The sequence below is a fragment of the Mustela nigripes genome, chromosome 12 (assembly GCF_022355385.1).
Source record: "Mustela nigripes isolate SB6536 chromosome 12, MUSNIG.SB6536, whole genome shotgun sequence".
In the NCBI taxonomy this organism is placed as follows: domain Eukaryota; kingdom Metazoa; phylum Chordata; class Mammalia; order Carnivora; family Mustelidae; genus Mustela; species Mustela nigripes.
In genome coordinates this window covers 106,356,253-106,383,996 of record NC_081568.1, presented here as the reverse complement: position 1 = coordinate 106,383,996, position 27,744 = coordinate 106,356,253, and the positions used below count along the sequence as shown (strand labels likewise).

At 37.8% G+C, this 27,744-nt stretch overlaps 1 protein-coding gene across 1 annotated transcript; it reads right to left on the bottom strand.

The window, feature by feature from the left end:
* On the bottom strand, window positions 1-23,827 carry LOC132027969 (V-type proton ATPase subunit S1-like protein). Its single transcript, XM_059416656.1, has 7 exons — window positions 23,717-23,827; window positions 17,029-17,072; window positions 16,720-16,781; window positions 14,738-14,973; window positions 8,031-8,081; window positions 5,602-5,842; window positions 1-1,102 (listed from the first exon to the last, which is right to left on the bottom strand). Exons 1-7 carry the CDS (start codon window positions 23,809-23,811, stop codon window positions 800-802), a joined length of 1,032 nt encoding a protein of 343 aa, XP_059272639.1. The 5' UTR covers window positions 23,812-23,827; the 3' UTR covers window positions 1-799.
* Between the last annotated feature and the right edge of the window lie 3,917 nt (window positions 23,828-27,744).

The following is a 27,744-nucleotide window of genomic DNA, read 5'->3' as shown; positions in this document are numbered from 1 at the left end:
AAAAAAAAAGAAGAGCAATGGTGGCAGCAGAATTTCTACTAAAGAAGAGTTTAAGGGACATGATGGCACAGGAAAAGGTTTTAGGATATCTGTCATGAATAGCAAGGACACTGTTCTTAGCTCAGCTGCTTATTTCAACTGGTACCTAGGAGAATTAATGGGGGTCTAGTCAGTCAGACAAATGAGACAAGCCTTGACACCACAACCAGATAGGAAAGAAACTGCAAGACTGTTACCTCACTTTCACAAATCGAACTGGGGTGCCTCTGAACAGCAAAGTAAATGACAAGTGAGCCCTTGAAAAGAGTGTTCTACCATATTGACAAGAGTCTTCCCCAAACAGCTCCAGGAAAGACTACTTCTTAAAACAAAATTGGGATATAATTTCTAAAAATGCAAATTCACAAAATAAGTTCTGAACTTCTAGATAACCTTGGAATTATTATTTCCATATTATCACATCTGAACGGGAACAAGGCAGAAGGACCAAATATGTTTTCCCCTCTCTAAGTGGCATCACTGGTTTTTTTCTGTCTTCCTAACTTGAAACATGCTTTTGCTTTCAAAGTAGTTTTTGGGCAACAATCATATTTATCTCTGTGGGGTTCCTGGGACAACTTTTTCATTGTCTCAAGTCTAAGTAGGCCAGTGGATGCTCCAAAATGTAGTTTCTGCATGTATGTTTTTGTTTAATCAAGCCATGAGGCAAACACTTTATATCACAAGTCAAAGAGGATGGACAGAAATAACTCCTTTCAGAGCCCACTGTGGACTTCACAAGGAAGAGGGGCCTGTGCCGTTACACATAAATTTTGCAGATCTGTGGGCTTCTCAGTTCATAGCACTCAACGCCCTGGCTCCTCAGCAACTCCTTCTCTTCTGCTGCATCTCGAGATTTCAGCTGGGGGAAGTGGGCCGGAGAGGTGAGGAAATCGTAGTGCCGCTCCAGATAGCGCAGATAGATGAGCATGTGCAGAGCGTAGGCCAACACCAGCAGCAGGATCAGGGACATGGCCAGGCCGATCAGAATGGCTGGCGAGAAGGAGGAGGCACAGTCTCGGGGCTTGGCAAACTGCCTCCCCTTGATGGTGAAGCCTTGGATCTGTCAGGACAAAGAGCTCAAGTGACATATTCTTTCTCTCCTAAGATCTACCTCGCACCTGTGCTGAGGGTTCTGGACTCCTAATTAACCGAATTTAAGACAATGGGTAGTAAGTTCTACTTTCTGACTAATTTGAGCAAATGATCTAACAAATGTGAATGTGCTTATGGGGACAATGAAACAATTTTCAATCAAGACTGACCCAGATACTCTGAGATATATGGTAATCATAATTAAGAGGCTCATGAAACTCAAGTCTCTGAAGTAAAACCTCTCAATCTGATCCTTAGAAATATTCTAGTTCATCTGAAAAATAACTTTGTGGTGTCTCTAAAATTCAAAGTACACTCAAAATCTTATAAATGCTAGCATAAATTTCACAAAGAGTAATTAAGTCTCACTTCCTCTGCCTTTGATTCTATTAATAGGAAGTAGACAGGATGAGTCTCCTAAAAGAAGCTATCATAGTCCGCAATGAGGCAAAATACAGATAATAAAGGCTAATACCTACCAAAGATTTTTTATGTAGTAGATACTGCTTTAACTCATTAAAAAATCACAAGAGACTATGATTATGTTACTATTTAATGGGTGAGGAAATTGAGGCACAGAAAAGTTCAGTAACTTCCCCAGAGTCCCGTAACAGTAAGTACAGTAAAGATATTTTATATTTCAATTCATTTTACTTTTTCACTTATTTAAGTGCACTGAAATTATAATTCAAACTCAGGCAGGTTGGCTTCTCTTCTCAGTTTACAACTCTACAAGTCCGACACCACCGCCCACTCTTTATCAGTTGTACCATACATACTTGTACTGCTTTTGGAAGAGCTACACACCAGCCCCTATGTGCATCCTGCCCAGAGAATGGAAAGAAGAGCTTTCGTACATGTGCAAACAAAGTGGCTCAAATACTTGGAACTAGAAGAGGCTGGAAAGGACAACAGGCTCTGTATCCAAATACAGTCACAATGAAAGAAACTGAGCTACAGGGGAACTACTCTAAATGAGAGTAATCATTTCTAGAAGACAGCTCCCACACCTAGTTGGCTTTTAGAATCGGATGCTACACAACATCACCTCAGTCACCTGGTTGGTTTTACAGAGGTACATCAGAAAACTGAATTATCCATGAGTGCTTAGTGAGAACTCATTTTTATGACTTAAGTGGGTGCTTGGCCATTTTTCCATGCTAAAATGCCTGTAGCCATAGACTAGAGGCCTTGCCCATCCAATTGTCTGTGCACACTAGACTGAATCCAAAACCAGCTCCAAAAGGAAACTCTTGACCTGGCTTCTGGGGTCCTTGGCCCATCCCTCTCTGTTGGAGGCAAAGTGACCTTCTCTTCAGACTAGTGCCTGCAGGGTCACGCTCTTGACAAAACGACAAAAGATGGCCTCATCTGATGCTGCAACTCCAGCCAAAGAGACTGTCCTCACATTGACTGTTATTTCATTCTCAAGACTTTGTTGAGACAAGTATCTGTGGAGAATGACTAAAGGGTAACTTGTCCATCCATTTTCTGGACTAGTGGTTGTAAACACCCTGTATCGAGCCCATTGGCGAGTTTTGTTAGGCCCAAAGTTTTGGACATCCTGAGAATTTCCTATTAAAAATCAAGACTTCTAGCTTCCATTGAAAAACTGAAGACCCAGCAACACATCCAACATTCTTAAGAAGTAAAAATTAAATAGCTGGAGTTGAATAAACATACTCTTTGTGATGCTGGTTACACTTTACCAGTCCTCAGATGGCCCACCAAAGGCATCTCAGCTTGCCATGCATGTGACATCACGCTACTTTCTTCTTAGAATAAATCAGATGGGCAAAGCCACCTACATGGAATACAGCCTTTGGTATATACACACCTGGATCACTATCACTACCACATCTTTCGTGGACTGACCTTGCACTCCACTATCTGCTTATAGCAAAGGTGTTTTAACAAGGCCCACCTGTGACATCCACCGCTGTGTTCGCTGTAAGGCTGCTGTCACAGATACTGGCACAACCGTACCAGCGATGAATGTGCTCCCCACAAGCATGCTTCCAACAGTCTTTTGAACCCCAAGCACATGTAAATGAGCAATTCTTTCTTATAGTGGATGTTCCAAAGCTTCACGGCCAAATCACTGTACCACTTCCAGCCAGATCAGACAGAAGGTCTTGCAGTTTTGTGTACCAACCTCACTGGTGGCTCCAATTGATTTTTTCCTCCTTTGTTTTTCTTAAGCCACGTGTTTTTGCCCATTTTAAAAATATTTTTATTGTAAAATATACATGACAAAAAAATTGCCAACTTAACCATTTTTAGGTGTACAGTTCAGTGACATTAAGTACATTCATGTTATTGTGTAACCATCACCTTCATCCACCTCTAGAACTTTTCATCTTGCGAACTTTAAGTCCATTAAACACCAATTCCTTCTGTCCCTCTTCTCCCAGCTCCCTGACAACACCATTCTATTCCCAAATCTGACTATTGTAGGTATTTCATATAAGTGAATTCATACAAATATTTACCCTTTGATGTCCACTTTATTTCACTGAGCACAGTATCAAAGTTCATTTGTGCTGTTGCCTATATCTAAATTTCCTACCTTTTCAGGTCTGCATAATATTCCACTGCACATATACACTAGCCTTTTCCATGCATCCATCAATGAAGATTTAGGTTGTTTTCATCTTTTGGTTATTGTCAATAATGCTGCTATTAACATGGGTACACAAATATCTGTTCAAGTCCCTGCTTCCAATTCTTTTAGGTATATACCCAGAATCACATGTTAAGTCTAGGTCTAATTTTTTGAGGATCTACCACCATATCATTTTCCATAGCAGCTACACCATTTTAAATTCCCACCAGCAATGTACAAGGGTTCTAATTTCTCCACATCCTTGCCAACATTTGTTATTTTCTGTTCTGGGTTTGCTTGGGGTTTTTTTGTTGTTGTTGTTGTTTGTTTGTTTTTAATAACAACCATCCTAATGGGTGTGAAGTGGTTTGTGCATTTTTCAAAGTCTGTTTTCTTCCAATGTTTCTCTAAGTCACCCTAAATCATTTCTGAAAGAGATATAAATCAGTCAGTTCCTCTCAATCAGGCAAGATTTTTGTGAATTATTCCTTGTTTTCAATATTACTTTGTGCCTGCTTCTCTTTTTAAAATGCAAGGGAGAGAAATACGTATAATAATAATATGTATAATAATTATATATATTATAATTATATGTAATATAATATATATAATATATACATATACATAAAATATATAATATGTATAATAATATATACTTTTAAAATATTGATAAATATACATTATATACATTATAAAGTGGCTCTGATGTCAGACAGTACAGAATTCAAAATCTGCTTCTACCATTTACCAGTTATATCACTTTGAAAAATTATGTAATCATCAGAGCTTCAGTCATCCCATTTTTAAAACAGGGATAATGACAGCAATCCTGCAACATTATGATAACTTTTAAAGACAAAGTGTGTAAAATAACCACAAGAGTGCTGACACACAGGATGGAGGGGCACTCATAAGTAGTAGTTACTGGTAATCCATGCCAGACACAGTCCTGGCTGTTGCCACACAGTAAGGCCATGACTTCTTTACCTCCATAAAAGAAAGGCCAGAAATCAAGAGGGTGAAGTAGTTTATCCAGGTAGCTGACAAGCAATTTGAAACCAAGTCTTTCTTTCAAACTCCAAAATGCAAACTCTTTCCCTACCCCAAGCTGCACACTTCTCCACGCTGAAGGGAAGAGGAAGTCAATACATTTACATTTGGAAAAGATTGGGCAGTGCCCATAAAAGGGACATGCAAACCCATGCCTATTGCAGTGAGTTAGAAGAATGAGTGAAGCTCTCTTCACAGGTTAACAGGACAGAGGAAGTTGACTGACGTCTCTCTGCCTGAGATTCTGGTGGTGAAAGAAACGTCTAATGCCCCCATGCCTTTCCCCAAATACTTTCAAGAGGATCTCTCAGATATTTTTACTTCTTGGCTGACAGTTCCATTCCTGTGCTGCCTAAGCTGTCACTCAGGCTACAGATGTACTACTTATCTGTCCTGATAGGATCACTGCTCCACTCCCTGAAGGAAATAAAATAATTATCCAACAGTTCCTCTCCCCAGAAGGGCCTCTCACTCCAGGAAGTGTCAGTCACTGGGCTTCATGCCACAGCTTCCCTCCAGTTTAGATTGCTGGCATTCCTCATTGATAATTATTAGTGGCTGCATAAATGTGAATGTAAAAGCAAGTCAGGGGGATGGGAGGAAGTGCGTAGGGTGTGGGTAGGGCACAGGGAGAGAATATTCTATCCTATTCCATTTTATGACTTAGAAGATAAAGAAAAAATACCCATATTATTTTAAAGGTATCCATTCCCCTCTTTTCCTTAAACATCTATATTTCAGGTGTTTTCCAACACTGGATTTCTTTGGCACCAAACAGACAGGTACACTGAGCATATGTTTTAGTTTATTACCTGGAAATCAACAAACGTGACCTCCCACAGGCTTGACGTATCATCTGTGTAGCTGGGCAGCAAGAGGGCATCATACCGCTGCAGGCTGCTGACACGCTGGCAATGGTAGGAATAACTCGACGGAGCGTATATGCCAGTTGCATTAAAAGTTGCTTGGACTGAATTATTGAAAATAATCTCAACTCGCTGCAGACTAAACCAGCTCTGGAGGTACAACTTGTTGTAATTGGTAAGGGTGAATCTGAAAATGGTTATAAACAGTATTACTGCTAAAGCACTCTGATATTTGCTGACACAGGAAATCATCTATGAGCAGTGCAATAGCACCCTCTTTTGTCACGTAGTAGAACTGGTTTGGAGAGTTTACGTCTAGTGCTAAACCAGTCTCCTAATAGGTATGAATGAAAGCAAATGATAGCGCAGACCCTGAAAGTGAATAGTACAAATTCCTTCGAAAAGAAAAATACAAAAAGCTTTATCTGTATTTTTTTTTAACATGTAGTAGACACTATTATTGTCCTCATTTCACAGGGGAGGAATCAAAACACAGAGGGGTTAAATAAATGGCTTGTGCAAGTCTACTTGGACATTGAGTATTGGAGCTGGGCTCCGAATCCAATTTGAGACTAGAGCCTTTACTGTTAGCCATTTTAGAATGGAATATTCCCCAGCAATAATAAAGTTATAATATGCCATGATTATTTTTTTCATTAAAAGAACAAACAAATGTGTAATTGCATAGAAAAAAAAATTCAGGAAGGACAGAGATCAAATGTTAATAATGATTACAAATGCTGGTTAAATTATGAATGATTTTCAAGTTCTTTTTAAAGAGAAGTATTTTCTGATTTTTTTGTTTTGTTTTGTTTTCTGGTCATGTATCGGGCTCTAAGAGACCAGACCCTGAGACAATGATGTTAAGAGAAGGAAGTATTTGGGGGAGGCAGTCCCAAATTTATTTAGGAATTCAAAATATGTCAAATGGGGAAAAGAGAAATGACAGAGGAATGGACGATACCCCAAAAGGACACATTATTAAGCAAGTTTCCACTGTGGGCAAGTGGGGGTTGACACTCATGGGGTACATTGGGAATGAAGGTAGTTCACATGCCTGTTATCTGACCTTTGGGTGAGGGATCTGGGGTATTTATACACTTGTTTCAGTCATTGGTTCAGAGTTGCTGGGGTAGAGATGGGACGCAGTGTACCACTTTGGCTAAAGAAAGCTTTTATGCAAAGAAAAGTTGACAGTTCAAAGTTGAGCTGGTAGACTACAGTGCTCTCAAATGGAAAAGCTCAAAGTGATATAGATGGGGTACTGACAGCATCTACCACATTCCTTTATCATCAGAAAAAAAAATAATAAAGCCAAACTACTCATTCCTATATCAAACAGATATGTATATTTTTGTTTGTATATGTTTCCTCACCTTGTGGGATTCTATTTTCCTTATAAATTTTATCTAAAAGATGAGGACATGTATTTTCTAAATTATGACCAGTGAAACAATAGTGGTTCCATGAAATATAGGCAAGAGGAAAGAGCTTTCCAAAGTAAACACAGGAAATGAGAGGTTCATCAAAGTTACCAAGTGCTGCAATCTTCCTTAAAAGCATGTCTTCACAGTTACTTTAATATACAAATTAATACTGTGAATCTCTAAGAGAAGAACATGGTATGCAGTTTTTCTCAAACACATTTGACCACAGAACCCCTTCCCTGGGGAATCTTATAAATATTTTCACATAGCATAAGTGCTCCATAGAACACAGCTTAGGAAAGACTGTCCTAGCACATCCTGCTGCTTTTTCAAGTGATGTTAAAGACACAGCTGTTTATCTCCACTAAAAGGTTGGCCCAATAGGAATGGAAACATTTTATTTTTATAAGAAAAAAAATGTAATGCCTTGAAGTCATCCCCCACTCCTGGAGCAGTTCCTAACTACTTGAATAAACCACTGTTGGCAGATGCATTCTTCCAGACATAAACATAGCAAAATGGAGGCCTGGATTGTCTGCTAAGAAATTCAGCTACAGAGACTTTATTTGCTATTATGAAGTGATAAGTGTGATTCATTGTAAGCCACGATATAGAAAATAACTTCAAACCAGAGATGCAGTTTTGGAGCTTTACATATATTCTTTGCTCAGAGGAAAAAAGTACCACATTTTCAGGTTCATGTGATTTCTAAGTCCTAACTGAAGAAGGAAAAATTGATACAGATGCTTTGGTAGAAACTAAAGAAATCATTCCTATAGGATCCTACCATAATATCACTGACTCTGTGTAGTTAGTTATACGTGGCATTTCACACATCACTGCTTGGCACATAGTGGGCCCTTGATACTACATGTTGAATGAATAAATTACATGGAGCCAATGTGAAGGGCTGAATCTAAGACCCTTCAAAGTAGTATCCTCACCTACCTTATATCAAGACCTTTGGGAATTTCAGCATCACCAAACTTCAGAGACAAACTAAGAAAACAGAAACAATACAGTCCATCAGAACAGAAATAACCTTTACTTCATCGTACACTAAAAAATTACCTCAAAATATAACTAAAATAATAAAACTTACAGAATAAACATATAGCAATTTTATAATCTTGAAACAGCCAATAGTTTCTTGAAAAAATACAGAACCATAAGAGACTTTTAATCATAGGAAACAAACTGAGGGGTGCTGGAGGGGATGGGGGTGGACGGATGAGGTAACTGGGTGATGGACGTTAAGGAGGACATGTGATGTGATGAGCACTGGGTGTCACATAAGACTGATGAATCACTGACCTCTGCCTCTGAAAACAATAATACATTATATGTTAATTTTAAAAAACTTAATATAAAAGTATGAACTATAAAGGAAAAATTGATATACTGGACTTCCTTAAATTGAGAATTTTTACTCTTCAAAAGACAGTGTTAAGAAAACAAAAATCATAAGCCAAAGAACAAGGGAGAATATTTCCACAATACATATAGACAAAGAACTAGTATCCAGAATATAATTAACTAACTACTAGTATCCAGAATATTATTAACTAACAACTCAATAATAAGAAGACAACTTAGCTTAAAAATAGTGAAAAGAAAAGTACTCCACAAAGGAAGATATACATATAGCTAATAAATACATGGAAAAATGCTTAACATCCTTAGTTATCAGTAAAACATAAAATAAAACCACAATAAGATAAAAGCATCATGGTACAGTAATTGAAATAATTAAAACTTTTTTTAAGAACCTACTCTTGGAGTGCCTGGGTGGCTGAGTCGGTTGAGCATCCCACTCAGGTGGGAATCTCAGGGTCCTGAGATCAAGCCCTGTGTCAGGCTCCACAATGGGAAAGGGGCTTGCTTGGGATTCTCTCTCTCCCTCTGTCCTTTCCCCACATTTTTGCTCTCAAAAAAAAGAACCTATTCTTAAGCAATTAATATCCACATTATTCACACTTTTCTGAAAGTTAACACAAGATTTCCTGGATGTGAGACAGAGTATTACCAATTCATAGCAATAACCACATTGGTTTCCCTTTTAACCCAATTCTTGTGCCTGGGCAAAATGATGAGAGTCAGATGTCATCCTGTTCATACTGTGATTTGAAATACAAGTGAGGAACACCAAAATTGTGAGTCTGGGAGTTTATGTAATAGAGAGACAGCAGTTCCCTTTGAGAGAGGGAAACACTTGCTTCCTTAGTGTCAAAGATTTTCCTTGACATGCAAAAAGAGAAGAGTACTAGGTACCTACCTCACAATGTAAGCTGATGAGTTTTATCAGCCTTTGGATGGGAATAAATAGTTTACCATAAAGGTGAATGTGAATTTGTCTCTAAGAAGAAGGCAAGTAGCCTCTGTATGTTTCCAAGCACTGAAATGTTTCCATGGTCCTGAGGTTCATTACTCCTTGACAGTAGTTCATTACTCCTTGACTCATTGACATTCATCTAAGATGGTTAATCTCTTACTAACTCCAAGGCTTATTTTTTAACTCAAGTTACAGTCAAATTTGTCCAGAAATTACTAACCATGAAGAAACATAAAACTATTTTCCTTACAATCATTGACCATACCAAGTGTCAGCAAGAATGTAAAGCAAATAGAACCTCCTCATACAATGCTAGTGGAAAGGTAACTTTTACAATGACTTTAAAAAACAATTTGGCAGTTTCTTAAAAACCTAAACATACACATACCGTATGATCTAGCCATTCTACTTGTAGGTATTTAAGAAAAAGGAAAATATACACTCCTACAAAGACTTGTACATGAATGTTTAAAGCAACTTTCCTTAGAAAGCTATCTAAAATCTGGGGCAAAACCAAATTTCCATCAAGAGGTGGACAGATAGGCGCTTGGGTGGGTCAGTTGGTTGGGTAACTGCCTTCGGCTCAGGTCACGAACCTGGTGTCCCAGGACTGAGTCCCGCAATGGGCTCGCTGTTCAGCGGGGAGTCTGCTTCTCCCTTTGACCCTCCCCCCGTCTCTTACTGTTTCACTCTCTCTCAAATAAATAAATTAATTACATTTTTAAAAAGGAGGTGGATGGATAAATAAGTTGTAGTCTATCCATATAATGGAATACTTACTACTCAGCAGTTAAAAAGAAACATTACTTTGACTTTGATATGTGTAACAATGTAGAAGAATATCAAAATATCATGTTAGGTGAAAGAAGCCAGACTGAAAGAGTATATACCATATGACTATATTTATTTACTTATTTATTAAAGATTTTATTTATACATTTTGGAGAGAATATATGAGAGCAGGGAGGGGCAGAGGGAGAAGGAGAAAGAATCTGAAGCAGGCTCTGCACTGAGTGCAAGCAGGGCTCGGTCCCAAAACCTCAAGATCACGACCTGAGCCAAAACCAAGAGTCAGACATTTAACTAACTGAGCCACCCAGGTGCCCCTATATTATTATATTTATATAAAATTCTAGAAAATGCACACTCACCTATAACTATACAGAGCAGATCAGTGGTTACCTGGAGGGGTGACCTGGGAGTGGCAGGAGGGAAAGATTACAAAGTGCACAAGGAAACTTTTGAGGATGATGAAAATGCTTGTTGTTTTGATCATAGTAATGGTTTTGTGGGTGTACAAATATGTCAAAACTGATCAAACTGTGTACCTTAATATGTGCAGTTTAGTGCATTTTATTAATGTTTCAATACGGTTAAAAATAAAAATGAGAAAAAGCTGAAGAACTGAAATGAGAAAATGTGAAAATTTTAAATACAGAAAGGATATGCAGCTATGTGACATTATAATGTACAGAAGTTATAACACCTCAACATACATTATAAAACCAAAAAAGCAAAAGTGGATAACCATAAATGCTCAATTACAAGCTTGGAAACAATATCACACAAATGTAATCTCATTAGTTTGGTCCTACCTATCAAGAAATAGAAATGTCAGTGATTGAGCTGAAATTTATTATCATACTATGGGGAAAGGGGAATATTTCGTATATTTACAAAATAAGCCAGATAAAGTTACTAAGAGAATTATCTCTATTTCTTAACACTGTAAGCTTAGATACATTAGAAGCATTTGTTTATGAACTTTTTTTTTAAGATTTTATTTATTTTATTTGACAGACAGAGATCACAAGTAGGCAGAGAGGCAGGCAGAGAGAGAGGGAGGAGGAAGCAGGCTCCCCGCTGAGCAGAGAGCCTGAGGGAGGGCTCGATCCCAGGACCCCGGGATCATGACCCGAGCCGAAGGCAGAGGCTTTAACCCACTGAGCCACCCAGGTGCCCCTGAACTTTTTTTTTTTTTCAAAGATTTCATTTATTTATTTAACAGAGAGAGGTCACAAGTAGGCAGAGAAGAAGGCAGAGAGAGAGAGGAGGAAGCAGACTCCCTGCTGAGCAGAGAGCTCAATACCGGGCTTGATCCCAGGAACCTGGGATGGTGACCTGAGCCGAAGGCAGAGGCCTTGACCCACTGAGCCACCCAGGCGCCCCCATTTATGAATATTTTATAAGCTGATTTATTCAGTAAAGCAAGTCTCCAAAAAGGCCTTTCTCTAAGAATATTCTCATAGTCTATTACAAAGTACTTAAAATACTTGAATGAAATAAAATTTCTTTCTTGAATAGTATTTTACAAATCTGACTGGTCACTAATTTTAACAGAAGTTTCTCTTCCTCTTCCAAAGAATCAGAATAGTTTGGCTATCCATAAAATGACTGTGTAGCTGATGAACTAAACCTCAAAGCAAGGCCATACTGAATCCACCTAACTGCTGTCCCCTTTTCCTGATGGAGCAGCTCCATGGCCTCTAAGCTTGTGGTACTCCAAGAGCTTTCTCCAGCAGTCATGATCTCAGTGAAAGCTGCTAACATGCTCTGCTGTAGAGTAAAGAACGTGCCTGATTTCAACACAGCAAATTCAACAACCATTCAGTGAGACTCTCCTAAGTGCCAGGCACTGCACCATAACCTGGGAACATGAAGGAGAAATACAATCTAGCAAGTCACTCAAAAAAGACCTGTTTTTACTCTTCCAAGTGCTCCAACCTCCCACATTCAAAACAGACTCTGAATTCTTCAGACCATAATTGCCCAACTTCAAAATACCCCCAGATGCTCGTATTATGCTCTGTTTGTAGGGCTTTCACTATGTAGAAAGATTTCCGTAGCTAATCCGTCTGCCAACACTTTGCCTTCCCCTGAACATTTTGTTTCCAAGCACTAAAACAAGGTCACCTTTTTTTAATCTGTGCTTTTGACCTTACATGGTTATGTCTTTACTTGGGTTTATTCTTTCAGCAACTCCCTCCCTGGTTATTGAGAATATAAGATTTCCTTGCCAGCAGAACAACGGCATCTCACTAACATCCATGATTCACAGGAATGAGGGATGGTCTCAGTATCTGGTCCCTGCATGCCTCATGTACTGGGAAGCCTTCCATTCATCCCCATGCGTGGGCTGTCCAGGATGTCTGCACACTCACCTGGACAGAACTCCAGGAGGTAGATGCTGCTCACTCAGGACGCATCCTAGTAGAATATGTAGATGCTAACCAAGAAGATCAGGTCCCACCCAATCATTCCTTTGTGCGTCCTGAAAACCAAAGCTTCCCTAGGTCGCTTCACCAGTTAACAAGGCATAGGCACTATTTTACTCCAGTTATTATTAGTATGTTAGGAAGATAATATTATTACCTTGCATAGCACTTGAAGAGTTCCCAAAGTTCTCATGCATACATTTCCCAGTTTGATTTTCACAATGCAATGAGACAGAGACAAAAAAGAGGATGTAAAACATCATTGTTAAAGACTAATTTTAGGCGCACCTGGGTGGCTCAGTGGGTTAAAGCCTCTGCCTTCAGCTCAGGTCATGATCCCAGGATCCTGCTCGGTGGGGAGCCTGCTCCCCCCGCCCCGCCCCCGCCCGCCTCTCTGCCTACTTATGATCTCTGTCTGTCAAATAAATAAATAAAATTAAAAAAAAAAAAAGATGAATTGTAGGCCCCAGCTCTATTACCAAATAAGTTGTATGATCTTATCAAATTTCTTAACCTCTACAAGCCTTGCTTTGGGATGGTAACAGTCTGTGACTCAATAGTATTGTGAGGAATAACAGATATTGTGCCTGGCCCAAGGCAAATGCTTCAGGCCTATTACAACTAATAAATGCCATCATCTCCATTCATAGATGATGATCCTATGGTGTCTCCTATCTGTAAAGTCACAAAGCTCACTGGCAGAACTGGGACTAGAAGCCAACTTTTCATTCTTTCAGTCTCTGAGTTCCAGTGATCACTAAGATTTCTAAAGCCCAGTTAAAAAAACAAAAAAAAAAACAAAAAAAAAAACCACCAAAAACTGTGGTGCTCTGATCTTTCCCACAAATATCCTGGGGTAAGAATAAATGGAATCAAGGCAGGCCAGTCAGCCACAGACAGGCAAGATGATCCCCAAGCAATCAGCCTCTCTCCAGGCAACTGACCACAAATAAAGAGCCCTGTAGGGAATTAATTAGAGCCCAAGGACAAAGTCCTAAACACTCAGCAGTGCTGGAGTCTCTGGTAGTCTGTGTTGCCACAGAATAAACAAATCTGGGAGGGCTCTGGATGCTTATACTCACAATTTCCTAATTCCCTAGTAAGACATAATCATTCTGAAGAGCAAGATACTTACTAAAACTTGTAATATTAATACAATCCATTTTTACCCATCATCAATAATTTTTAAATGAAAAGTAAAGTTCAGTAGTAAAAAAGTATTTCCAGCCAATGTATCTAAAATGAAAACACACACACACACACACACAGATTATACAAAGCATTCTGCCCATCTAAACCAGGCCAGGACAAATGCAGACAATCTTCCAAAAGCTTTTATTATACCAGCAAATGTTGAAAGCAAGATTTACAGAAAGCAAGTGGGATATGCCAGACTTACTCCTCCTCGACCAAAACAAATACAAGCAAAAACTTTTGCTTGGATGACTAGAAAGCAGAGAAAGGTACTGGAAATTGATTTCTTCTTCAAAAGAGATACTTTTTAATCTGCTTATCTCAAATCAAAAGAAATTATTAAAATCATTTTGAACAAATATCCTAAAGAATTATCTGGAATACAGCCATTCAAAGGTACCCTTGCACATTTGCAAACTGGCAACGTTCCACTACTTGGGAACACTCCCTAGAAGCAGAAATCTGTCCTGGCTACAATCAGCCTTATCTTTTTTTACCCACTAGAAAATGTATGACTCTGCTGCCTGATACCTGAGTTCTTCCTGCTAGGACAAAAGTCGTTGGACATCTCACATTTGGAGTTGATACCAAGCCTGGAATCCTGTTCATTTTTCAGAATGAATTTGGAAAACCTTCACTTTCACAACCCTGATTTTCCTCAAGGTATTGTAACAGGAGAATTGCTTGGGGAAAAGTTTTTTTTAATTAATTTCTGATTTTTTTCTTTCATTTTAGACATTTCAGTTTAGGTATAATTTAGACATTTTAGACATTAAACCTTTCATCAGAGATGTGTTTCAAGTTCACTATAGAGGAACCTACTGCCGTTTTCTGAAATGTCAGAAAACTCGGCTTCCCAGTTAACAGACTACAATTTGCTCTAACGGTCTCCTCCAGCAAAGCAGTCAACTTACATGGCACTTTCTTCACTGCAGTTTGAGTTGCTAATGTCCACTGTTGTCTTCTGACCAAAAGCTTCATCTGTAAGGTCCAGCCAGGTCTGATTCTTAAATTTTATTGTTATTCCCTTGGCCCAGAAAAGGATGCAGGGAATTCCATCCATGGAGACATTAACTGGGCTATGATGGCTGAATGCATTCCAAGGTTCTTTTTCTAAATGTCCATGTCTGCTCAGAGTGGAGCTGAGAGTCTAGTTAATCAAATAAACAAAGTTTAAGAGACAGGTTTGTTTCCACGGCACAATACGCTTCTTGGAGTAAAAGGACTTATTTACAACCTATTGAAACTTTTATCTCTCTCACTCCAGAGTCCATGCTACTGTGAGACAAAGGAGATGATAGGTGGGCCCATCTTAATCACTTAACAAGCCTAAACTGATAGGTATACCTAAACTGAAAGGTATACGAATCTACCTATACTACCTACAGTTTGGGTGCTTCTACAAAGCACCCAAACTGGAAAAAACTAAATTGTTTAAAAAAAAAAAAAAAAAAAAAAGCCAACTTTACAAACAACCATAATAGCAATATAGACTTCAAAAAGTTACCAGGCTGGGAGAGATAATGGGGATGAATAGGTGGGACACAGATTTTTAAGGCCACAGAAGTGTAAGTCTGTAAAATACCATAATGGTAGGCAGATATCATCATACATTTGTTAAAACCCACAAAATACACAACATGAGGGATGCCTGGGTGGCTCAGTTGGTTAAGCTGCCTTCGGCTCAGGTCATGATCCCAGCATCCTGGGATTGAGTCCCACATCGGGCTCCTTGCTCAGCAGGGAGCCTGCTTCTCTCTCTGCCTGCCATTCTATCTGCCTGTGCTCTCTCTCTCTCGCTCTCTCTCTCTCTCTGACAAATAAATAAAAATCTTAAAAAATATATATACAACATGAAGAGTGAATCCGAATGTAAACCATGGTCTTTACTTAATAATATTGTATCAATATTTGTTCCTCGACTTTAAGAAATATACCACAATAACACAAGATGTTAAACAAAGGGGAAACTGGAGGGGGAGGGATTGAGGGAGCATATGGGAATCTTCTATTTTGTTCAATTTCTTCTGTAAACCATTTTAAAACTACTCAAAAAAAAAAATCTAGTAATTAGAAACAAAAATTCACCATGCCATGAACTAATGGCAGTACTTTATCTCTTTAGGAAATAGGTACCCAAATAAGGCAAGATTTTAAGAAATTAAAATGCAAACATAACAAGAGGTTTCTAGATATCAAGCCTAATTCTCCAGACCACTAATAACCAACAGAACATTCTGCAAAATTGGATAGTCTGTATCTACACTGTCCTGTGCAGCAGCCACTGACTTCTGTAGCTATTATGGTACTGGAAATGGAGGCAGTACAACTCAGACTAATTTTTAATTTCACTTAACATTACTTCATTTGAATTTAAATTTAAATAGTCCCATGTGGCCAATAGCTATTGCCTTGGGCAGTGCATCTCCAGATCATGGAATATATAAAAACTACCAGGGTCTTCTAACATCATTCTTCATCTTATGAAATCTGAGACCATTACTGAAGTCACAGATATCTGAAAGAAGATCCACTTATCTAGATCAACTATTCCATACCAATTACTCCAATATAAGTACAGCTAAAAGAAAAATTAAAGGGGTAGTAGCAATCCAAGCTTACCAGTAACCAAAGATAAACTCTCACTATAGTGATCCTCTCTGGACAACAACAAAAGCAAAACTGAATATTGTAATGAAAATACACAAGAGCAAGTAAAACTAGTTTTTTATTTACTAGAAGACTACCATAAACCATTCTCCCCCCAAAGCTTAAGCAAGAATGTTAGTTATTAAAAAATTATTATTTATATTTTCACATTTTTTCTGACCTAATTCAATTGTGTTTAAAAAAATTTTTTTTAAAGATACAACCTAGTTTCCTAATATATCCTTACCTGAGTGATTGGTACTGTTGTGAAATTCTGGATTGGATTCACATCTCCATTACTCTGCTTATCTGTCAAATAAATGATATGAATACAAAGGCTGATTGATTAATGTACCTGAATGATACTAAAATGGTAGGCACTATAAAATATACGAGGCTTGGGCCTCTTCTGGCTCATAACCTTAGAATACACTAGTTTAAGAGATTTTTACATGAGATACTCCTGCTCCAATCACCATATTCAGAGAAGCCCAACACAAACAACACCCTTCTCCTCAACCCTTCAAGGAATCATACAGGCAAATACAGTTCTTACCGTTTATAACCACTTCTTTATTTGAAGATGTTCGAGAGATGAAACTAGAAAAAACAAAAATTAAAAAAGATGCTGAACATAGATCTGTATTTCAGATTTCATAGGAAGTTTTAAGGAGGATATTTGTTTATCACATCTCAAGAGAAGACAGAAACTTAAAGGAAGTCAAAACTGTCCAGTTTTTCCTAGTGAGTTTCTGATTTTAAAAAATTATACATGTTCTTCAAAGAAAATAAGGAAAAGTCAAAACTTCTTAAAATTTGTAAATATCAACCCTAATTTTATCCATTGAATACTACTGTTGAGGGTCTACCAGGTGCCAAGTAGTGTGCTGAACACTGAGGTCTAACCAAAATAAATAGTAAACAAATAATCAAATAATGAAGCATAATAAAATCTTTTACAATGAAATTTTATACTCATCATATTGTTACTATATTAAAGCAAAAATATTAAATCCTTTTTATTAAAAAAAAAAAGACTCAATTACCACAAAGCTATTTCTGAAAATTATGGGGATTTAAATTATAATATATATTCTTCCAGGTTTTCACTCTACACACACACAAACACAGAACTCTAAACACACAACGCACATAAATTTACTTTTTATAAAACTCAAAAACAGGTATATGTAATCATCCTGTTTTGGAGCCTGCAAAATTTTCTTCAACTTAAAAATATATCACAAATATTTCCTTATGTAATTATAACTTAGACCCTAACTTAGAAGATCTATACATCTTTTATCATGGAGTATTGTGAACACATACAAATATAAATAGAAAAACATAAGCCCTCTTCCCACCCCCAGGTACTTGTACCCACCACCCAGCTTTAGTAATTATCATGTTATAAGCAATCTTGTTTCACCTATGAGCTCACCCACTTCCCTTCTTTGGTATTATTTTGAAGGAAATATCAGATATTATATGATTTAAGTATGTATTTCTAAAAGATAAGGGCTTTTTATAATAATAGCCCAATTACATCTAGAAAATATTAATAATTTCTTTAACATTAACTATCATATCAGGGCTTAAATCTCTAACTGTGTCATAAATGTCATAAAAATTTTGTTTATTGTATATTTAAATTCTTTCAGAACTTGTACCTTGTGGTATATAAGAATGTAGATCAAATTCTATATTTAAGATATTGCTATCCAAGACCTATATAAATAATTGTTATATTAACTTAATATACTTACAATTAGAGAAATATATATACATATTACACAACATGGTCCATAGGCAAAACATAATTTTAGCTCAAGAGTTACTAAACTGTAACATAAAATGTTTTAAAATGAATTATGTGGAACCAATTACACAATGAATGCATCATTCTCTTGGCAATACAATCTCTATTATCTAATGAGAATTTCTGAAGATGACAAGTTGGTGACCATGATGTCTACTCATTATTATTAATAAATTCCTGCATGTATACAAACTCATTCTCACTTTATCAGCTTTACTGAGATATATTTAAGTACAAAAAACTACATCCACTCAAATGTGTATAATCTGATTAGTCTTGGCATATGCATATATCTATGACACACCACCATAATAAAGATACAGAATTTCTTTACATACCACAAGTTTCCCCATGCACTCTTGCAGTAGAGAGATGTTCCCTCCACCTTCAGCCACAGGAAAACTAAAGAATTGCTTTCTGTCACTATAGTTTGCATTTTCTAGAATTATAAATGGAATCATATATATTCTTTAGTGCTCAGCTTCTTTCCATCTAAACATAATGACTAGAATTCACTGGGGTTATTATATGGATCAATATCCCATTCCTTTTTATTGCTGAGAAATGTTTCACTGTGTGGATATACCACATTTTGTTTGTGTAGGCATTCATTGATGGACATTTATGATGTTTCTAGGTTGGGGCTACTACAAATAAAGATATAAATATATTTGTGTATAGGGCTTATATGGCATTTTTTTTGTTTCTCTTGAATAGATACTGAGAGGAATGGCTGAGTCATATAGTAAAAGTTTAACTTTAAACAAAACTCCCAATCCATTTCACTATATGAGCTTTTCTATGGCCCCACATTCTTGTAATACATTTGTACTGTAAATCTGTTTAATTTCAGCCATTCTCATACATATGGATTGCTATCACATTATAGTTTTTCATTTCCCTGATGACTAACGAGTGAGCATCTTTTCTCATGCCTATTCAACATTCATGTATTTTCTTAGGTGAACTGTGTCTTTAAACCTTTTATCAAATTTTTAAATTAAGTTAACTGTCCTCTTCTTATTGAATTGAAAGAGTTTTCTGCATGGGTACAAGTCCTGTGTCAGATATATGTACTGAAAACATTTTCTTCCATTCTATCTTGCTTTTCCATTTTCTTAAAGGTGAATTTCAAAATGGAAACATTTTAATTTTCATAAAGTCTAATGTATTTGTTTTTCTTCTTTTATTGTCTGTGTTTCTGAGTCTAAACCATTTTCTTAACATAATGTCACAAAATTTTCTCCTGTGTTTTATCTGGAAGTTTTAAAGTTTTAGCTTTTACATTTAATTCTGTTACCCATTTTAAGTTGTACTTGTAAGATGCGGTACTTGTAACATTTTAGAGCTTGAGATAAGGAAAGCATCCTATTAGTTTCCAGAAACTGAAAAACAAACCAAACAAAAAACAAGAATCATGCAAGGATTCAGAAAATATATCTCTCACACCCTTTCACAGAAGCTAAAGGAGGATGTGCTCAAGCAAACTGAGAGGAAACCGAGAAAGAGGAAAGCACAGGCACTAACCAACAGAGGCTCTAACGCAGAAGAGTGAGGAAGAGAAACTTCAGGATGCCGATTGCATATCAGACCTAGAGAGAGCATCAATCTAGATCGAGAGGACAAAAGAGCTCCAAAGAGGAGACCTAGAGGGAGGGTTCTAGGTAAAAGGATTTGAGGTGCTACACTACATGATAGCTGAGGGGACGTGTGAAAAGAATTAAGGATACATATATTTTGTCCTCAGAGGTTCAGTTGGTTAAGCATCAGACTCTCGGCTTCATCTCAGTTCATGACCTCAGGGTTGGGAGATCAAGACCCACATCAGACTCCATACTTCGCATAGAGTCTGCTTGAGATTTTCTCTCTCCCTCTCTTTCTTCCCATTTCCCTTCTCTTTCTCTCTCTCTCAAATAAATTGATTAATCAAAAAAAGAATATATATATTTTTAAATATTGCAAATGAAAAAGGGTAATCTTTAACTTAAGAGAAAAGGAAAGAGCTGTACAAAGGAAAAAGAAACAATTATAGTATGCTAACTGGCTTGTCAGTGAATATTATATGCATAGTCACACTGATGCCAGCATAGGTTTAACTGAAAGTAGTAATGTTACTATGTATTAGAGGGGTGATGGGGTGGGGGAGAAGAAAAGGAAGGTGAGGAAGAAAAGGAAGGAGGCAAAAACTTGTCACCAAGAATAGGAAGCTGTTAGACAATGTTGAAAATGTATATACTGAGGGGCGCCTGGGTGGCTCAGTAGATTAAGTATCTGCCTTCAGCTCAGGTAGTGGTCCCAAGGTCCTAGGATCAAGCTCCACATCAGGCTCCCCACTCGTGCTCTCTCTCTCACTCATTCTCTCTCAAGTAAATAAATTAAAAAATCTTTTAAAAAAATAAGATAAAATGTACAAAGTGAGAAATCCCTTACACATATTTAAAGAATGTGGCAGTGTTGTGGATTGTATGGTTGTCCCCAACTCCCTGGAAATAATCTGAGATGTATATATCCTTGCCCTTGGCCATTTGCTTTGCAGTACCTCCCTGTATGTAGAGAATATTTCCTACCCCACAATAAGTCTCAGCTGTGTTTCTTGGTCAAGTCATTGGAACATGAGTGGAAGCAACAGTGTACCAGCTCTGCAGAAACATTTCAAGGTGCTACATGTGTTTGTCACCTCCTTTTCCTCTTCTGTCTTCCATGGTAATGGTGGGCCCAAACAGGTACTGCTCTTTCAGTCTAGGCCTTGGAATGACAAGACATGGGAAACAGCTAGGTCAGGCCTGCAACAGCCCACTGAACAGCTATCAACTGGAAAGCTGAAGTTGTTTGTTACTAGAGAAGCTGACTAAACGGGAGACACTTTTTTTTCATTAATTTATTATGTGTCTTGGTAACACTTGATTTTCCTAAAACCATGTACATGCATTACTTTGATGTTTTTTTCTAATTTATTCTTGTTAAAAAGATGACTTCTGGGGCACTTGGGTGGCTCAGATGGTTAAGCATCTACCTTCGGCTCAGGTCATGATCTCCTCCAGGTCCTGGAATTGAGCCCTGCATCAGGTTCCTGGCTCAGCATGGAGCCTGCTTCTCCTTCTGCTTGCTGTTCCCCACCCCACACCCCCCGCCCTGCTTATGCTCTCTCTCTGACAAATAAATGAATAAAATCTTTTATACACACACACACACACACATACATTTTCACATCACTACAAAATCTCTGAACTAAAGTAAGAGTTGTAAAGAATTAACTGGTTAAAGTTATCCATGTGAATAAACTGAGGGGCACTGGTTAAAAAAATTTTTTTTAAAGAAAAAAAAATAAAGAAACAAAACCTATATTGTCTCTAAAATATTCCAGTCCTTGTTCATTAAAAGGGATCTCTGCAATACCTTTGAAAAAGTAATCAAGAGCCTGAAGCTTGTAGTGGCTGGTGCCATATTTTTTCAAATACGCGGTGGTCCCTCATGAGTCTGCAAAGCAATACCTTCACGAAGGTTAAGGTGAAACAGCTCTGTCATGGCTCTGTGCAGGATGAACACCACATTCCCACCATTGGCCTCTGCGGCCCTAAAAGACGAGCTAACTATACTTACCTCAGCTGACCTCTTACGTTGTCTGTTCCATCTAAACCAGCCGTCTTTAGTTCAGCTCCTTGAAGGCTTCATGTTTCCTTCTTCTCTCATAAGAGTCTCAGCATTTGCTGTTCCCTCCACCTGGAATGTTCTCTATCCTCCCCTTCTCCTCTTCCTCCCTTTGCTACAGATCACAGCTTAAATGTCACTTTCTTAAGAGCACTGTTTCTACCATCTCAGACCAGTTAAGATCCACCTGTTAGACATGTTCATAGCCTCCCACACTTTTCTTTCACAGCATGATTCACTTTGACTAATAAGAGTACCTCCTCCACCAGACTTAAAGCTTCATGAAGGCAGGGACTAGATCTGTTTTGCTCACCATTTTAGACCCAGTACCTAGCACAGCACCTAGCTATTTAAAAGTACCAAGTATTAAAAACATATGTGCTACACGCATGAATGAATAAACAGATTTAATTAATGAACAAAGTCTGGAAGAGAAGTAGAAAAAGAGAGATCACAAAGGATGCTGTGTGAGAGGCAAAAGATTTCCTTTCATTAAAGGAATTGTTTAAACCCAGTTTAAGGAAGCAATATGTAAAAAAGAGTGGTGACCCCTACTCTCTCTAAGCTTAAGAAACAAGTATTAATTTAAAATACAGTCATCCTTCCTAGAGACTTAAGAACCTTGAATTGATGTGTAAAACTGAGATATTTTAAATTTCAGATCTATGATTTAGAGGACATTCACAAAATAGCAACTGTTGTTTCTTTCATAATAAATTAATATGCTACATTATTAGATTCAAATGATCATCGATTGATGTGATTTCTAGGGTCCCTTCTGAAGCTGAGATTATTTAAACCCTTTAACCTTCAAAAACAGAATTGGGATTTTTATAGTATTTGGTGTACATTTTACCAGTGAAATACACAAATTAGTCATCTCTGTAAAAACAAAGTAAGGAAACCTTACTAAGCTTTAATAACCTAAGAAGTATAGGCCTCTTATTATTTGAAAATGAACTTGAGGGAAAGCACTAACTGATTTAGAAACAACGGGAAAAACAAATAGGACATGTCTGTACTTATAGTTTTTATCAGCTGGTGACTTAAAGATTCTTTAACACGAGTTTTGGCAGACCATCCTACTTGGCGCTATCCTTTGTGTTTGCACTAAATTCTCTGATATTCATTGTGATGACACATGATGAGCAATTAGGAGACAGAACATAAGTTAACTGTTATTCAAATTCTTAATATCTTCCCTTATAGATAAATCTCTATAGTCTCCCTCACACGGATGGAAAGAGCTAAAAGACAAAGGATACAGAAATAGAAGTTTTGCTTGTTAGTTTTCAACAGTATGTACTCCAAACAACTATTGTCTCCTACCAGTTAAAAGGATTTGACACCTTTTCTTTGAAGAACAGGTTATGTATTTCTGAGGTTTTTAAATTTTTCCTTGCTCTCTTCTCTTGTAACAACAGCAGGAGAAAACCATCAAATGAATATTTACTTGTAAGTATAAAAGAAACCTGAACACTGATTTGAGTCATTTTCTCACATATATACTTTGATACATAATACAAATGCTTCTGTGCATTTTTAATAATTCTTGCCTCTTATAATAAATACTGTATTTTCATCTCTTATTTATAAACTACAGTTCAATGATTTTATTAGCTACAGAATGATCTAATCTAACCAATTTGAATTATAAACAAATATAACATGCAACAATATAAAGAAATTACAGAACCATCTAATTTCACACTTGTGTTAAAGTTCACAGATGCAATGAATTAAAAAAAAAAAAAAAAAAAAACGTGCAGTTACTCACCTTACATTCTTCCTGGCAAGTATTTGATCCAAAGTTAATGAAAATCCTATACATAAAAAGATAAGTGAAAAACTAAAGAAGATTTTTCTTCCCATCAAGAAATGAATCAGTTTCTTCAAAGCAAGCACATCTGTTAATTCTTAAATGCAAAAAGAGCAGAGGCAGTATTTTCCATGTCTTGTGACTGACAACATATTCAACCAATAAAAAGACCATATTCCCAGGATGCATTATGCATGGGAGAGGGTGGAGGGAGGGGCCTGATACTGCTTAATTTAGAGTGTAGAGTGAAAGCAGTGGGTCTATTTAGGATGTTTGCTTATTCATGAAAGATTATTAGGGAGCAGATTTTCAATTAACCTCTTTTTAGAAACTAGCATTGTTGGGTTTTTTTTTTTTTTAAGATTTTATTTATTTATTTGACAGAGAGAGATCACAAGTAGGCAGAAAGGTAGGCAGAGAGAGAGGGGGAAGCAGGCTCCCTGCTGAGCAGAGAGCCCAATGCAGGGCTCCATCCCAGGACCCTGAGATCATGACCTGAGCCGAAGGCAGAGGCTTTAACCCACTGAGCCACCCAGGTGCCTGTAACTAGCATTGTTTTGATACTCTTCACTCTTAGTAAGAATCTCATACTGCTTTTCAGGAAGCTATTATATTCTCCTCAAAAATCTACAAAATATACATTATTAAATGTATTTTTCAGGTGAATAAATGATAAAAATCTCTGAAACTTACCTAATTTTACATATGTGTCCTACTTCACAGTTTCCTATTAAATTCATGACTCTCCATGTGCTAAGAGATCTGGAATATAATGGTAAAGAGCACTCACTTTGGAGTCAGACACCCCTCAAGTGCACTCACAGCTCTAGTTACCCCATCTGCAGACTGGGGACAAAAGTATTTTACTCGAAGAACTGTTGCAAAGATATATCGAGGCCCTAAACAGCCAAATCTATCTTGAGAAAGGACAAAGCTGGAAGTGTCACAGTTCTTGATTTAAAAATACATTGCAAAGTTACAGTAATTTTTTTTTAAGATTTTATTTATTTTATTTGACAGACAGAGATTACAAGTAGGCAGAGAGGCAGGCAGAGAGAGAGGGGAGGAAGCAGGCTCCCTGCTGAGCAAAGAGCCCAATGCAGGGCTCGATCCCAGGACCCTGGGATCATGACTTGAGCTGAAGGCAGAGGCTTTAACCCACTGAGCCACCCAGGTGCCCCACAAAGTTACAGTAATTTAAACATAGTATTGTCAGGGGCACCTGGGTGGCTCAGATGGTTAAGCCTCTGCCTTCCGCTCAGGTCATGATCTCAGCGTCCTGGGGTCAAGCCCTGCATTGGGCTCTCTGCTCAGTGGGGAGACTGCTTCCCCCTCTCTCTCTGCCTGCCTCTCTGCCTACTTGTGATCTCTATCAAAGAAATAAATAAAATCTTTTAAAAAAATAATAAAATAAATAAACATAGTATTGCCATTAAAAACTGATGTACAGGGGCACCCGGTGGCTCAGTTGGTTAAGCATTTGCTTTCAGCTTAGGTCATGATCCTAGAGTCCTCAGATCAAGCCCTGCATCAGGCTCCCTGTTCAGTGAGGAGCCTGCTTTTCCCTCTACCATTCCCTGCTGCTCCCCCTGCTTGTGTGTGTGTGCACACTCTCTCTCGTTCCATCTAATAAATAAGTAAATAAAATATATTTTTTAAATGACATACAGAGGGATGCCGGGTTGGCTCAGTCAGTTAATCTGATGCCTGCGGCTTGGGTCATGATCCCAGGGTCCTGGGACTGAGTCCCTCATTGGGCTCCTTGCTCGGCAGGGAGCCTGCTTCTCTCTGCCTCTGCCTGCCATTCTGCCTGCTTGTGTGCTCTCTCTCTCTCTGACAAATAAATAAATAAATAAATAAATAAATAACATCTTTAAAAAAAAAGGCATACAGATCAACAGAACACAGTACAGGCAAATAAATTCACACATATATAGCTAACTGCTCTTCAGCAAGGGTGCCAAGAACACACAATGGGAGAAAGACAGTCTCTTCAACAAATGGTGCTGGGAAAACTAGATGTCCACAAGCAAAAAATGAAATTGGAGACTTATTTCACACCAGACACACAAATCAACTCAAAATAGATTAAAGACTTAAAACCTAGAAGAAAGCAAAGGGAGGGGCGCCTGGGTGGCTTAAGCATCTGCCTTCCACTCATGTCATGTTCATAGGGCCCTGGGATGGGCCCCCACAGTTGGGCTCCTTGCTCAGTGAGGAGCCTGCTTCTCGATCTCCTTCTGCAGCTCCTCCTACTTGTGCACTCACACACACTCTCTCTCTCTCTGTCAAATAAATAAATAAACTCTTCAAAAAGAAAAAAAGAAGAAGAAAGCATAGGGAAAAATTTCATGACACTGTTCTTGGCAATGGTTTCATGGATATAACACCAAAGCACAGACGATAAAAGCAAAAATAGTGGAAATACATCAGACTAAAAAGCTTCTGTAGAGCAAAGGAAACAATCAATAGTAAAAGGCAATCCACAGAATAAGAGAAAGTATTTGGAAAACATACATCTAACAAATCATTAATTTCCAAAATATGTAAGGTACTCTTACAACTCAGTAGCAGACAAAACACAAATTACTTAAGTTAAAAATGAGCTAAAGATTTGGAAAGACATTTCTCCAAAGACGACATACACATGACCAACATATATATAGAAGGGTGCTCAGGGACACCTGGGTGGCTCAGTCATTAAGCATCTGCCTTTGGTTCAGGTCATGATCCCAGGGTCCTGGGATCGAGCCCCGCATCGGGCTTCCTGCTCCGCTGGAAGCCTGTTTTTCCCCTTCCCACTCCCCCTGCTTGTGCTCCCTCTCTCGCTGTGTCTCTCTGTCAAATAAATAAGTAAAATCTTTAAGAATAAAAGGGGGGGTGCTCAATGTCACTCATCACCACAGCAATGTGAATCAAAACCATAAAGAGGTATCACCTAACACCTGTCAAGATGGCTATTATTAAAAAAAAAAAAAAAAGAAGAAGATGAAGATGAAGAAGAAGAGGAGAAGGTAAGAAAGAGAGAAGGTAAGAAAGAACAAATGAACAGACAAGTGTTGTCATGTAAAGAAACTGGAATCTTTGTACACCTTTGGTAGGAATACAAAATAGTACAGTTGCTGTGGAAAACAATATGGAGATGCCTCAGAATATTAAAAATAGAACTACCATATGATCCAGCAATTGCACGTATGGATATTTACCCAAAATACTTGGAATCAGGATTTCAAAGAAGTATTAGTGCACTACAGCACTGATATTCACAACAGCCAAGATGTAAAAACAACCCAAGTGTCTGTGGATGGATGAATGGATAAAGAATATATGGTATATACACACGAAGGAATATTATTCAGCCTTTAAAAAAAAAGGAAATTCTACAATATGTGACAACATGGATGAACCCTGAGGACATTATTATTATTGAAATAAGCCAGTCACAAATACCACATGATTCCATTTATATGAGGCATCTAGAATAGGCATAGCATAGAATCAAAGAGAGAAATGGTGGTTACCACGGGTTGGGCAGCAGGGGAGGGAGGAGAAAATAGGAAGTTACCAATTAATGGGCATAAAGTTTCAGTTAAGCAAAACTAATAAATTCTAGAAATCAGCTGTACAAGAGCACACCTATGGTTAACAATGCAGTATTATACACTTAGAAATGTGTTAAGAGGGTGGATCTTGTGTTAAGTGTTCTTAACACAATAAAATAAAATTTTAAATAAATAAATATAATAGAGGAAAGCCTTTTCTTACTTCAATGCCTAGCTAAATAAAGACTATCTATTGTTATTCCTTCCTTGCCAGCCTTCACTCCCACTCCCCTGCCACCTAAAATGCATGCAAAAACACAAACCAAACAACAAAATCCCAAAGAGTTATTTGACATTTAAAAAATACAATTAGGGGTGCCTGGGTGGCTCAGTGGGTTAGGCCTCTGCCTTAAGCTCAGGTCATAATCTCAGGGTCCTGGGATC

Coding starts and splice junctions, on each gene's coding strand:
- LOC132027969 (XM_059416656.1), bottom strand. CDS start 23,811: ATGGGAAGAAAAATCTTCTTTAGTTTTTCACTTATCTTTTTATGTATA. Junction 16,782..17,028: donor TAAAGAAGTGGTTATAAACG/GTAAGAACTGTA, acceptor TTTATTTGACAG/ATAAGCAGAGTAATGGAGAT. Junction 5,843..8,030: donor CCCAAAGGTCTTGATATAAG/GTAGGTGAGGAT, acceptor AACCATTTTCAG/ATTCACCCTTACCAATTACA.